Source organism: Rosa chinensis, chromosome 6 (genome assembly GCF_002994745.2).
Source record: "Rosa chinensis cultivar Old Blush chromosome 6, RchiOBHm-V2, whole genome shotgun sequence".
NCBI lineage: Eukaryota > Viridiplantae > Streptophyta > Magnoliopsida > Rosales > Rosaceae > Rosa > Rosa chinensis.
The window spans coordinates 56546921-56557535 of NC_037093.1; the positions used below are offsets into that span (position 1 = coordinate 56546921).

At 38.5% G+C, this 10615-nt stretch overlaps 3 protein-coding genes across 4 annotated transcripts; 2 read left to right on the forward strand and 1 right to left on the reverse strand.

Annotated features, from left to right (window-relative positions):
- Positions 1-2324: 2324 nt before the first annotated feature.
- On the forward strand, positions 2325-2803 carry LOC112168938 (40S ribosomal protein S28). Its single transcript, XM_024305873.2, has one exon. The coding sequence runs from the start codon at positions 2427-2429 to the stop codon at positions 2622-2624; it is 198 nt and encodes a 65-aa protein (XP_024161641.1). The 5' UTR covers positions 2325-2426; the 3' UTR covers positions 2625-2803.
- A 1459-nt stretch (positions 2804-4262) lies between these two features.
- On the reverse strand, positions 4263-7006 carry LOC112172030 (blue-light photoreceptor PHR2). The gene is made up of 4 exons (XM_024309185.2): positions 5870-7006; positions 4965-5191; positions 4785-4871; positions 4263-4567 (listed from the first exon to the last, which is right to left on the reverse strand). The coding sequence occupies exons 1-4, from the start codon at positions 6863-6865 to the stop codon at positions 4486-4488; spliced, it is 1392 nt and encodes a 463-aa protein (XP_024164953.1). The 5' UTR covers positions 6866-7006; the 3' UTR covers positions 4263-4485.
- Positions 7007-8058: 1052 nt separating this feature from the next.
- Positions 8059-10415, forward strand: LOC112173275 (O-methyltransferase 1, chloroplastic). 2 transcript variants are annotated; one of them, XM_024310877.2, is made up of 7 exons: positions 8059-8395; positions 8537-8688; positions 8781-8901; positions 9241-9365; positions 9517-9645; positions 9738-9902; positions 10177-10415. In XM_024310877.2, the coding sequence occupies exons 1-7, from the start codon at positions 8200-8202 to the stop codon at positions 10246-10248; spliced, it is 960 nt and encodes a 319-aa protein (XP_024166645.1). In that variant the 5' UTR covers positions 8059-8199; the 3' UTR covers positions 10249-10415. The 2 variants fall into 2 exon arrangements, with proteins under 2 accessions (XP_024166645.1, XP_024166646.1); XM_024310878.2 differs by having other exon boundaries at positions 8262-8395; positions 8590-8688.
- The last annotated feature ends 200 nt before the right edge of the window (positions 10416-10615 follow it).

A 10615-nucleotide genomic window follows, 5' to 3' on the forward strand; every position in this document is an offset into this window, starting at 1 on the left:
GCATAGAAAATAAAGAACTAAACTTCATTCATTTCAAGCTTGAGAATTGCCTTACATAAATTCAAAACGGGTCATAAGGATGGGTTGGGTAGTGAGTAGCAAGCCCAATAAAAAGTTGGGGATCCTAACACAGATTATCAGAGTGGATAGATCCCACTAGTCCTAAGGCCATCTCCAGTAAGGGATGACTATATTGGAGTCAGGGCTATAATTTAGCGCTCATAAATATTATTCTTTATTCATGAACAAGTGAACCATCTCCAGTAAGGGAGGGCTAAATCAAATATTTTATGATTTTACATTATGTTTTTTAATTTTTATGATTTTATTTTATTTTAATAATATTTTAATTTAGACTAAAATTAAGTTATGAGGAAAAAATTAATTTTTAAGGTGTATATTTGGATGAGGTATTTATGTGGTATTGTTGATAACATTTTCTGATAAGTTTTTTAAGTGCCACGTGCCACTTCGGAAGCAAATATCTACATTAGATATATGTATAATTATACTTCTTAATTATGAGCCATTGGATTTGCATGATTATGAGTCATTGAATTAATGTATTGCATCACAAAGAGCAAGATTGGGCTAATTTTCCGTGGGTCCCACCAAGAGCTAAAGAGCTAGCCATAGGGCTAAATTTAGCTCCCTCCACCCCACCTCTACACCTCTAGCCCTTTAGACCTTCTCTTGTTGGAGTCCATTTTTTAACAAAAATAGTTTAAGGTCACATATAGCCCTTCTTATTGGAGATGGCCTAAGGTTTCTCACCTTGAAAAACTCGTAGGCATCCGCCGATTGGAATGATGCTCATTAGCGTACTGGTAGACCCATGAGCCCCACTGTATTCCCCGATGGTGGCTGCACAACTTTTGAGATCGTTGGGGTTTGAACTAGAGTGGGGGTTCCACTCAAGCCCAAGCCTCGCCAATCCTACCAACCCCCATTGGCTGTTGTAAGAGGGTTTACACTTTACACTGCCAACTCGCATCTGTTGAGATATCGCTGAATATGGTTGCACATGAATAACAGATCCTCTTCTTCCTGCTTTGTACCACTGGCAGCCATGGCCTGATGGCCAGCAAGTAAATCTCATTCACCAACAAGTTAGACAATATCGATCATGTCAGCATTGTCATATTTCTTTCCAGGCCGCAATATTATTATATCCTAATCTCCCCAGGAAGGACAAGGGTATTGTAGTATTGTATATATACAACTATATTCATTAGCAAAACAGAAGAAAAACAATGCTCTAACAAGCAAAGCTTTTAATAAATATCGATCTGTAACACTGCCATAAACCCTCTTACAGCAATTTTATTCAGAATCAATTTCCTTTAGAATTCCTCAAAGACCTCAATTCCGATTCGGGCGTACAAAGTTTTACTTAATTAATAGCCAGTAGGGACTCAATTAGGTCCCAAGGTATATATGGAACAATACTAGTGGTCCAGCAATATAACTTGATGTTCTTCGCAATGAGCCTGAGGCAGGCAAAGTCCATGGTTGATGTCAGTATTGAGTAAAGTCAACCAGAAAAATTATGCAGCAAAATTCAAGTCTTTTTGTGTCTGTGGGTTGGCGGGCGAGTTTGAGAAAAGAAAATTCATGAAATTCAGTTGTTCACCAAATTAATATGCATGATCGTTCTGAGCAAAGTTAATAAATTTATCTTTTGTGACTACGTACTCATGCTATTGTGGTTTATATTCATCGTCATTCATGCTAAACAATTTATGGATATATGAGGATCCAAACAATGACATATTTTTAAATTTGTATAGGATATAATGGTATAAAGAAGAAGATTATGGAGTGTTGTTACTTTTTTTCTCAAGTTTTTCTTTCAGTCTTTTCATATGTTTCAGCTTATGAAACACTGATCTATATTATATATTTAGATCAATAAGTATAAAATATTGGAGAAAACTTAAATAATTGGTATTTATGCTGTCAGATATTAAGAGATTTCGACTTTCGAGGGCAAGCTCGATTTTCTTGAAGAAATGTTTTATTTTTTAATTTTATTTTAATTTTTTTTTGTGAGAATTCTTGAAGAAATGTTCAAAAAGAAAAAAGTAGATAAATTTTTGAAACTAATTCCCCGATTTTTGGGGATGTAAAAGTTGCTTTGTTACTGTTTTGACTTAAAAGTAGATGAAAATTTTGAAACTGATTCCCCCGATTTCAGAGATGTGAAAGTTATTTTTTTACTGTTTTGAAGGAAAATATTGTTTTGTTTAACCACATAGGTTAATTTACGGCTATAGATTGTTAAGTAATTTCTCACTATATATATAGTAACCCTACTGCATACAATCACTTCCTCTTGTTTGTTTGATTCATTCATTCTGCCGCACATAGAGACCTCTCAGCCCTCTTTACCTTGGTGCACGCAGTACAGTTTGGTGGATCGGAGGATGGAATCCTCAGTGAAGTATGCTCTTGTCATGAAAGTTATGGGTCGGACTGGATCCCGAGGACAGGTGACTCAGGTCAAAGTCAAGTTTATGGACGATCACAATCGGCACATCATGAGGAATGTCAAAGGACCAGTGAGGGAGGGGGATATCCTTACCTTGCTCGAGTCTGAAAGGGAAGCAAGGAGGTTGCGTTGAAATGAAGGCTTTATTCCAGCGTTTGTTTTGCTTAAATTCTTAGTCATTTGTCATGATAAATAAGTGAGCCTATGCTTCTATGTTTCTTGGTACTATACATGCTGGAGTTCTGATGTAATTCTTGTATGTTTGCTTAATAGATGCTATTATTAAATTTGGATTCGTTATCTTTATATGGATGAATCTTTTGTTCGAAAAAAAGAAAAGAAAAGAGCTTTCGATAATCAACACCAACAAGAAGTTTGTCTACATAGTGATGATTTTTAGTGATAGTGGCAATTGGAATTTTGTAAAATAAGAATAGTATGGACAAGGGAGAAGAAGGTAAATACATCATATGTATTAATTTGAAATTATTAAGGGAGAAGGTAAATAACAAAATCAAAACTGAAAAAGATTAGGAAAAAAAATATCACCCCTCTGCATGTAACTTCCCACTATGTGCATTTCACCTATAAAAAACTTCTCACTATCAATAGAAACTCCCCATTTTATTTTATTTTTTGAAAAAAGTTTTCTCATATTTATTTAACAATATTATTTACACCCATCGGATGTGTTTTGTTCTAGTATACAATAAGAAAAGAGTCAAAAGATGAAACAGAATACAAAACAAACATAACAATAAGATAAAACAGAAACAGAAATAGAAGGAGAAAAACAGGGGACTTGGATGAGAATTATAATGGAATTAGGTTTATCCTCTTTCATTTTTTTTAAATTTTCTTTCTTTCTATTTTTTAGGATGAGGAAGTCTAATATACCCCCAAGTATCCCTTATAATTACAAAAAAGGGTATCTTATGTACATACGTGTACCGGATTGGCTACAAGTATATACGTTTTTCGGTGTTCGCCCTATATCAGTGAAAGGTATCTTTATCATGTTAGAAGGAAAGATCCAACGACCCGTTCACCAAAAAAACAGGGAGAGGTCTATTTTTGCCTAACCTTCCTAAGCTTTGGATCAGATGAAGACATGTGGCTGATATCACATCCAATGGTCTACCATTCCTCCTTAACTTCACAGCTACTTTGTTTCTTCTTCTCTCTCTTTTCCTTCGTTGTTCTTCTTTTCCTTCTCTCTCTTCTTCTTTTTCCTTCGGTTCTTCCCTCCTTAACAGATGGAGTTTTCTTATGACAAAGCCTCTCTCTCCTTATCAATCTCTTCTACACTTGATTAGATTGCCATTAATCATGTTGACTAATTTCATTACAATTCTCTTAAGTCTTTAACTAACGCACCAACTCCCTGTTCCCCTGAATCAATTCTATTTCTACAATTCTTCTAAATTCCATGTCCACAATCCTTCTAAACCCAGTCCTCCTGGCACCAAGTGCATCAAAATATGCCACGTAGTCAATTAGTTAACTCCGTCATGGATGGCATGTATAAGACCCAACATTCAAACTTAGAATACCAAAGTGATAATTTTGCATAGTCGGGTATTGAAGCTAAGAGTGAGCCTTAATTTACTTAGCTGCCAAACGGGTCAAGCACAAATGTGTCTAAATGTTAAGTCTTTTTAAAAAAAAAAAAATTTATCACTGAAATGGATTTATTTTCGGAGTGGCAACGGCACCTGTATGGCCTAGAAGGTCTTGTTGGTGCAATTAGACTTGTTTGAATACAAACCAGTGATAAAAAGCAGAAGAAGATCTGTTATTCACAAGAGCACATACTAAGCATGAGGCAAAACACCATATTCAACCATCTTATTTGGCAATGAAAACAAAGTTCAACATGTAACAACTCTTTTGGAGGAACCCTACAACATCTAACCACTACATCTTGAAAACTTAAATAAGGTGATGAAAGTAACCGATATCTCAATATTTTAACGACCGAGCTACATTCTTGCTTAGGCAAGTGCACCCGTGCATGCTGTTGCTGGAGAAGCATCAAGCTGTTTCTTTCCAGCACTGTATTTCTTGGTAACAAATCTGCATTTGGGAATTAAACAAAATATTAGCGCACTGATATCCACGTGAACATCTTCAAGTTTCAAGGTTCCAACTAAACTTTTAGCATCACAGGCGGCCTTTGATAATGTTTAATTCCAAACTAAATTAGGGTATAGGATGCATATGTAAGAGCCGATCAAGTAGTGCTAAATACTGGAAAGGAAAATACAAATAAATCCCTGCTCTGTCAATTTACCTGAAGAAATCCCTCCACAGTAACTCAAACATTAACCAGTTTGTTCCGCTGCCACCATCATCCGGGTTTGAGGATGCAGAAACAGATCTATCAATCACAATATTAATTTGACAGTGAGACGGACATTCTAATAGAGAGTTTAGAAGCTATAATATCAATCGCAAGAAAGGATATGCTCACCTGCTAGCAGTTTTCTTTAGCTCATCAAACATACTGCGGGGAGAGAGGCATCCCATGGCCAGCCATGGTGAGATTTTGCATGAAAAGTTTGCACCATAAATGCTATTCTGACTTCCTTCTTTGCTCCCCTTGGGAGGTTGTGCTTGGCACTCAGCTGCAAACTTCTTAAGCCTCTCTAGGGCTTCAGCTTCTCCTCCCACCATAGAAGCAGCACCTGGCTTCCCATCCTACATAACAGTAGATAACAATATTGTCACTTTACCCCGGGAACAAGTCAAAAAAGCCATTTCTTAAAAGTAACAAAATTAAAATCTAGGAAATCCATGCGTCAACCATGGCAACAAATGACAGGAATGATAGCAGATCCAAGTGCTAGCATTAGTAGTGTTGGAACTACCCCATTATCAACCATTCATTCAGCAATACAAATTTACAAGACAAGCAGAGGAGCCTAGGAATGTCCAAGTTTTGGAAAGGGAGGAGCAGTGTCAAAGAACAACGTAAGATTTGTTTGATGGTAGTCCTTTCTTACTTTAATCCATATTCGAAACTAACTAAATGAACAATTATATGAGTAACAAACCAATAATGATCAAGTGAAAAACAGCTAGAACTAGACACTGAAGCACCAGATCATGATAACCAACTACGACTACAACTGCAATGCTCATATATCTGTTTCAGCATTTGAGATTCCATAAGCTTGCTCAACTCCTATCTTTACTTTTCGTTTTACCCTGCTTTAACAGATCGTTCATTTCCATCTAAACTCTCAAATAAACAATCTACTTCCATAGAACAGTCCGTCCAAAAAAAAAAAAACAACACGTACTTTCGATGGAAACTGCACCAATAAAACCAACACATACAATATATAAGCATTGACAAGAATAAAAAACACAAACCTGAGCCATGGAAGCAGATGGGTTGAGACCCAAATCCATCAAGGAAGGAACATCCCCAGGCTCCACATCGCCGCGAGACGGCATCCCCTTGAGCTGCTCCAAAGCCTCAATGGTCTTCCTCACCTCCAACCCCTTCACCTTCTCTCTGAACCCACCATAGTTGGTGGGCATGTCCTCCAGCTTAAACGGCAAGTCCTCCATATGGTACAAAGTGCTTCCCCAGAAGTACTTAACCTCAACATTCTCATCCTTCATCGCAGACTCAATCCTCTCCTCAGACTTGACCTCATCATGAGAAACCTCCCTGTGGGCATAGATTGCATCAGCCCCAATAGTCTTGGCCAGCTCGGCGAGGACCGTCTCGGGCTTCCCGATTCTGACGACCAGATCAGAGCCTCTGGCCTGGAGATTCTTCCTCAGGTCGGAGACGGACTCGACGAGGAACTGGGCCCGGAATGGGCCGGTCTTGTCGAAGCCGGAAGACGACTTGCCGTAGTCTCGCGGGTCGAAGCAGTAGACGGGCAAGACGGACATGGACTCGTTGTTGGCGGAGTTGAGGCACTCGTTGTCGTGGACGCGGAGGTCGTTGCGGAACCAAACGATGGAAGCTCGACGAATTCCGGCCCCGTTGTTGGGGTCGAGGGGGCGGCGGGGGCCGAGAGTGAGGGGGTTTTGGAGGGGGTTGGCCGAGATGGTGGACTTGAAGGAGAGCTTGGAGGGGGTGGCGACATTGGCGGAGGCCGAGAGGGAGAGGTGGGCGAGGGAGGAGGCCTGGCTCGGGATTTTCGCCTTGGTGGGCTGGGACGAGAAGAGGGTGGCCACTTTGGGTTGTTGGAAAAAATGGGTGGGGAGGATTGAGGCCAGGGAGAGTGACAGTGAAGCGGTGGCGAATGGAGAAGAAGAAGAAGGGAGGAGAAGGGCCAGTGGGTTTTGTTGCTGTTGTTGTTGCTCCTCTGATGATTCTGGGTTCTCTGAGATTTGGGAATTGGGGTCCATTTTTGCTAGGGTTGGGTTTGAGTGAGAGATGAGAGATGAAATCTTGAAGATAAACTGATTGGTGTCTTCTACCTCTGGGTCTCCCCTCCCTTCTTCTCACCCTGTGTGTGTGTTTTTTGTATCTGGTGGGCTTTGAAATAATAGCTTAGGGGGGTTTTAAAAGGCTAAATATTTCTGGCACCTAACATTTGTACTAACATTTCAACAACCATAGCCTTCGGTCTGAATTAGATCATTAGATGGGTTTCTTTGATAATTTGCCGTGGGGGTTGGTAGAACTCCAATTCAAGATTTTTTCCTCTTTTTTTTTCCATGAATTATTTGTTTAGGTAGGTGACTGACAAAAATGTCCTACCACCATTGTTAGAATGTTGGGTAGCATTGTTAACAATGCTATTTTTGAGTCAAATTTTAGTCAAAGTAGCTAAGAATTCATTTTGGCTAGTCACTTGATAAATACTTCTGCATTAGTGCTCTCTATTATAGTGAGTTTTGAATTTATAATATTTTTTAAAAGAAAGTTAAATAGTTTAAATGTATTTAAAAATTACATAAAATAACTCAAAATGAATGTTATAAATTATAGAGACTCTATATTTAGGAGCGAGATAACTAAAAGTTATAATAGAGAGCCACTTAAGAATTTGGTGCAGCTGCTAAAATATATAAAAGTTAAACATGCTCTCCAAAATAGCTAAGGAGCCAAAATAGAGAGTCTGCTAAATATGCTCTTATCTCACACAAATGAGGCTTTGGTCCACTTGGATTGTCACATTTTCCAATTAAAATGGATATTTACACCAATTATGTTTTTGTGGGCGATCACCATTGTGCACAAAGTTGAGGGAATGAGGAGTGTGGATCGTGTCACGATTATTTTAATTCGAGATAAATATTTTAAATTTAAGTATAAGCGAGTATTTTAACACACTAAAACTATAAGTTATGTCACTCACTAAGTCACTGTGCAACGCTAACAATTTTCTTAACCTTATTAAGAGTGAAAATAGATGAGCACCTGTTGAAGCTTCTTCTGAGTCTTTCATATTAATCACATGATAGACACCATAGATCCACCAACAACTTTTTGACCCAACAACGTTGTAGATTTTATCATTTAAAAATTTAATTAGTGTAGTAGTGGTATTAAACGGGGTGTCGTTGACGTTGGTGTTTAATCCAACGCTGGTCGTTTAGCTTGATGATTAAGTTCCTCGCGCTCCACGGAGGGAAGCTGTGTCTGACTCTAACCTCCATATACGGAGGGAGCTGAATGGACGGGCGATGAATAGTCCTAGTCCCACTCGTACGGCTTATCATCATCGGAATTGTATATGGACTCTTTACTGGGCTTCCCACAATCCCCAGCTACTGTCATCTTGCGCCGCCCGCTAATCTCCACTTCAAGACCAAACAGTAACAGAAATGCCGGGTTGAGTTTCAGAGCAAAACCCAACGACGCAAGTGACCCATTACTCCACGACGCCGTTAATTCAGCTTCTCTTCGTTTCCGAGAGACCCATCGACCAGGCAACCCCTTAACCTCCGTATTTATTACTGTATTTTTCTGTCAGTCATTTCGTGATAAGCAATTCAGTACGATACACAAATGTGACATTTTTGTTTGGCATTGTGGGGTTTGTGAGTATTTGGTTAATACTTTATGTGCAGAGCCTCTCTTTGTTGATCCATATGCCGGTTGCTTTGTTGATCCTAATGCGCAGATGGACATGAAGCAATGCTCACACCATTATTGCATTGCAACCAAGTACATTGATGATAAGTTGCTTCGTACAGTGAACCATATTGAGGGACTTAAGCAGGTAGTTTTAGTTTATTTGTGCAGAATAGGTTAAACTTGGTAGACATGTTTTCAACGGTTGAGGTTTTAATGTCATTTTTCTTGAGAGTGCAGGTTGTTTTGCTAACAGATGGCATGGACACCCGGCCGTATAGGCTTAGTTGGCCAACTTCAACCATAATTTTTGATATTTCGCCGGACCGGGTATTCAGTGGAGCAGCTGAAAAGCTTAAAGGTGGTTGCAAAGATGCACTATAGATTATATGTGTTGATTTGGAGGAATTAAAACAAGTTTGAGTATTTAGTATTGCCATCATTTAGTATATCCATATGCGAGTTCATATGCCGTGCACTTGGTTGAAGAGCTCTAGTAGTCCAAAATGTCATAATAAGTCTGGAGGTGGCATTCTTGTGGACTATTTGTTTTTCCATGCCTTCAAAACTTAGTTTATGGAAGGTGTTGTATTATATTAATGCAGATCTTGTTTCATTCTTCTTCCTCAATTAATTCCTGCTTCCGTGAATTTTTGTGCATTACCAGCTTGTTCTCATAGTGTCATCTTATATTTTTCAGGTGTTGGGGCTAAAATACCAAGAAGCTGCTTATTCCTTCATGTTCCATTGGAGTCCTCTGATTTGCAGCAAACTCTACGTGCTAAAGGCTTCAATGGTAACCGGCCTAGTATATGGGCCATGCAGGTATGTGGGATGGTTTGAAGTTCTGCAATAATGATCATCCAAACAAATAGTAGATTTGTCTTTAAATCAATAATTATTTCTCTTGTTTTTGCACATTATGGTGAGTTGTGTTCGTGAAAAAGGAAGTCATGTTTTTTATATGTTATTGTAGGGACTGCCCGTAATGACATTGGCAAATTTTGAGGACATTTTGCTCACTGTAAGTGGTTTGTCCATGAATGGATGTGGCTTTTTGGGAGAATTGCCTGCTTGGTTGGCAGAGACTGAAATAGTGACCAAGGTTGGTTGGCTTATTTAAAGTGTCTTTGAACTCAAGTAATTGTTTCTCTTTCTAAAGAATGACATACACCACCTCTTTCCTGTATTATGTAGACTAGTACAAGGGAATGGATGGAGAAATTATTCATGAACAACGGCTTTCGGGTGGACATGATTTGCTATGAAGAAGTTGCAAAGAGTTTAGGCAAGAAATTAGCAGCAGGACCTTACAAGAATATACTATTTTCCTCAGAACAACTGCGGTTTTCTGATGATCAGGTATGGTGTTCTTCAGTATAAAGATTAATTAGCAAATGCTTTTAGTTGTAGCTATGTGAGTGAGGATCAATTTCTCAATTTGTCCACTCGACATGTTGAGACGATTATTTCTCCCCATGTCATCCCTGAAAGTTGCTGCACTGAATCACTGTGGTTATTTTGCTGCTTCCAAGGATTGATTATATTCACTGTGATACTTTTCTTCAGTCCTCTTGCTATCCATATATACAGCTTCAACTTTTTAGTTTTTACACCTAATTATTATTGTTGACAGATGGAAACTTGGAGAATGGAATTTCAAAGAGTTGAGGAACAAGGGGATGAAGAAGGTTTTGAAGAGCTATGATAGAAATTGGGTAGTGGAGGCTATAATAACATATTTGCTTCTTTTGGTGGTCTTGTTTTTTTTCTGTTAGCCGCCACATCGTAAATTTTTGTAATAAAAGGTTTTGGAATTTGGTTGATCTCACTCTTTTTTCTTTGGTGGTATAGAAATACAAAATATAATGTATACCTCTGGTGTCAGATATCAATGGTCCATATTAATGTCTGCTCCTTGCTAATCTCATATCTTTGTAGATTAAGAGCAGAAGTAAGATGTTGAAGCCTTTTTGTTCTTCAATTTTGAACAGTTGCTGTCATGTAGAAAGTTTGTTGACGACGGATTCTACTGGCATATATATATATATATATATATATATATATATATATAT

What these genes read in the sequence shown, in the direction of transcription:
- LOC112168938 (XM_024305873.2), top strand. Translation starts at nt 2,427, where the DNA reads ATGGAATCCTCAGTGAAGTATGCTCTTGTCATGAAAGTTATGGGTCGG.
- LOC112172030 (XM_024309185.2), bottom strand. Translation starts at nt 6,865, where the DNA reads ATGGACCCCAATTCCCAAATCTCAGAGAACCCAGAATCATCAGAGGAG. An exon ending in CATCTGCTTCCATGGCTCAG is followed by an intron (nt 5,192 to 5,869) that starts GTTTGTGTTTTT and finishes ACTGTTATGTAG; the next exon opens with GATGGGAAGCCAGGTGCTGC. An exon ending in CTAAAGAAAACTGCTAGCAG is followed by an intron (nt 4,872 to 4,964) that starts GTGAGCATATCC and finishes TGTGATTGATAG; the next exon opens with ATCTGTTTCTGCATCCTCAA.
- LOC112173275 (XM_024310877.2), top strand. Translation starts at nt 8,200, where the DNA reads ATGGACTCTTTACTGGGCTTCCCACAATCCCCAGCTACTGTCATCTTG. An exon ending in AGCAGCTGAAAAGCTTAAAG is followed by an intron (nt 8,902 to 9,240) that starts GTGGTTGCAAAG and finishes TATATTTTTCAG; the next exon opens with GTGTTGGGGCTAAAATACCA. An exon ending in AGACTGAAATAGTGACCAAG is followed by an intron (nt 9,646 to 9,737) that starts GTTGGTTGGCTT and finishes TGTATTATGTAG; the next exon opens with ACTAGTACAAGGGAATGGAT.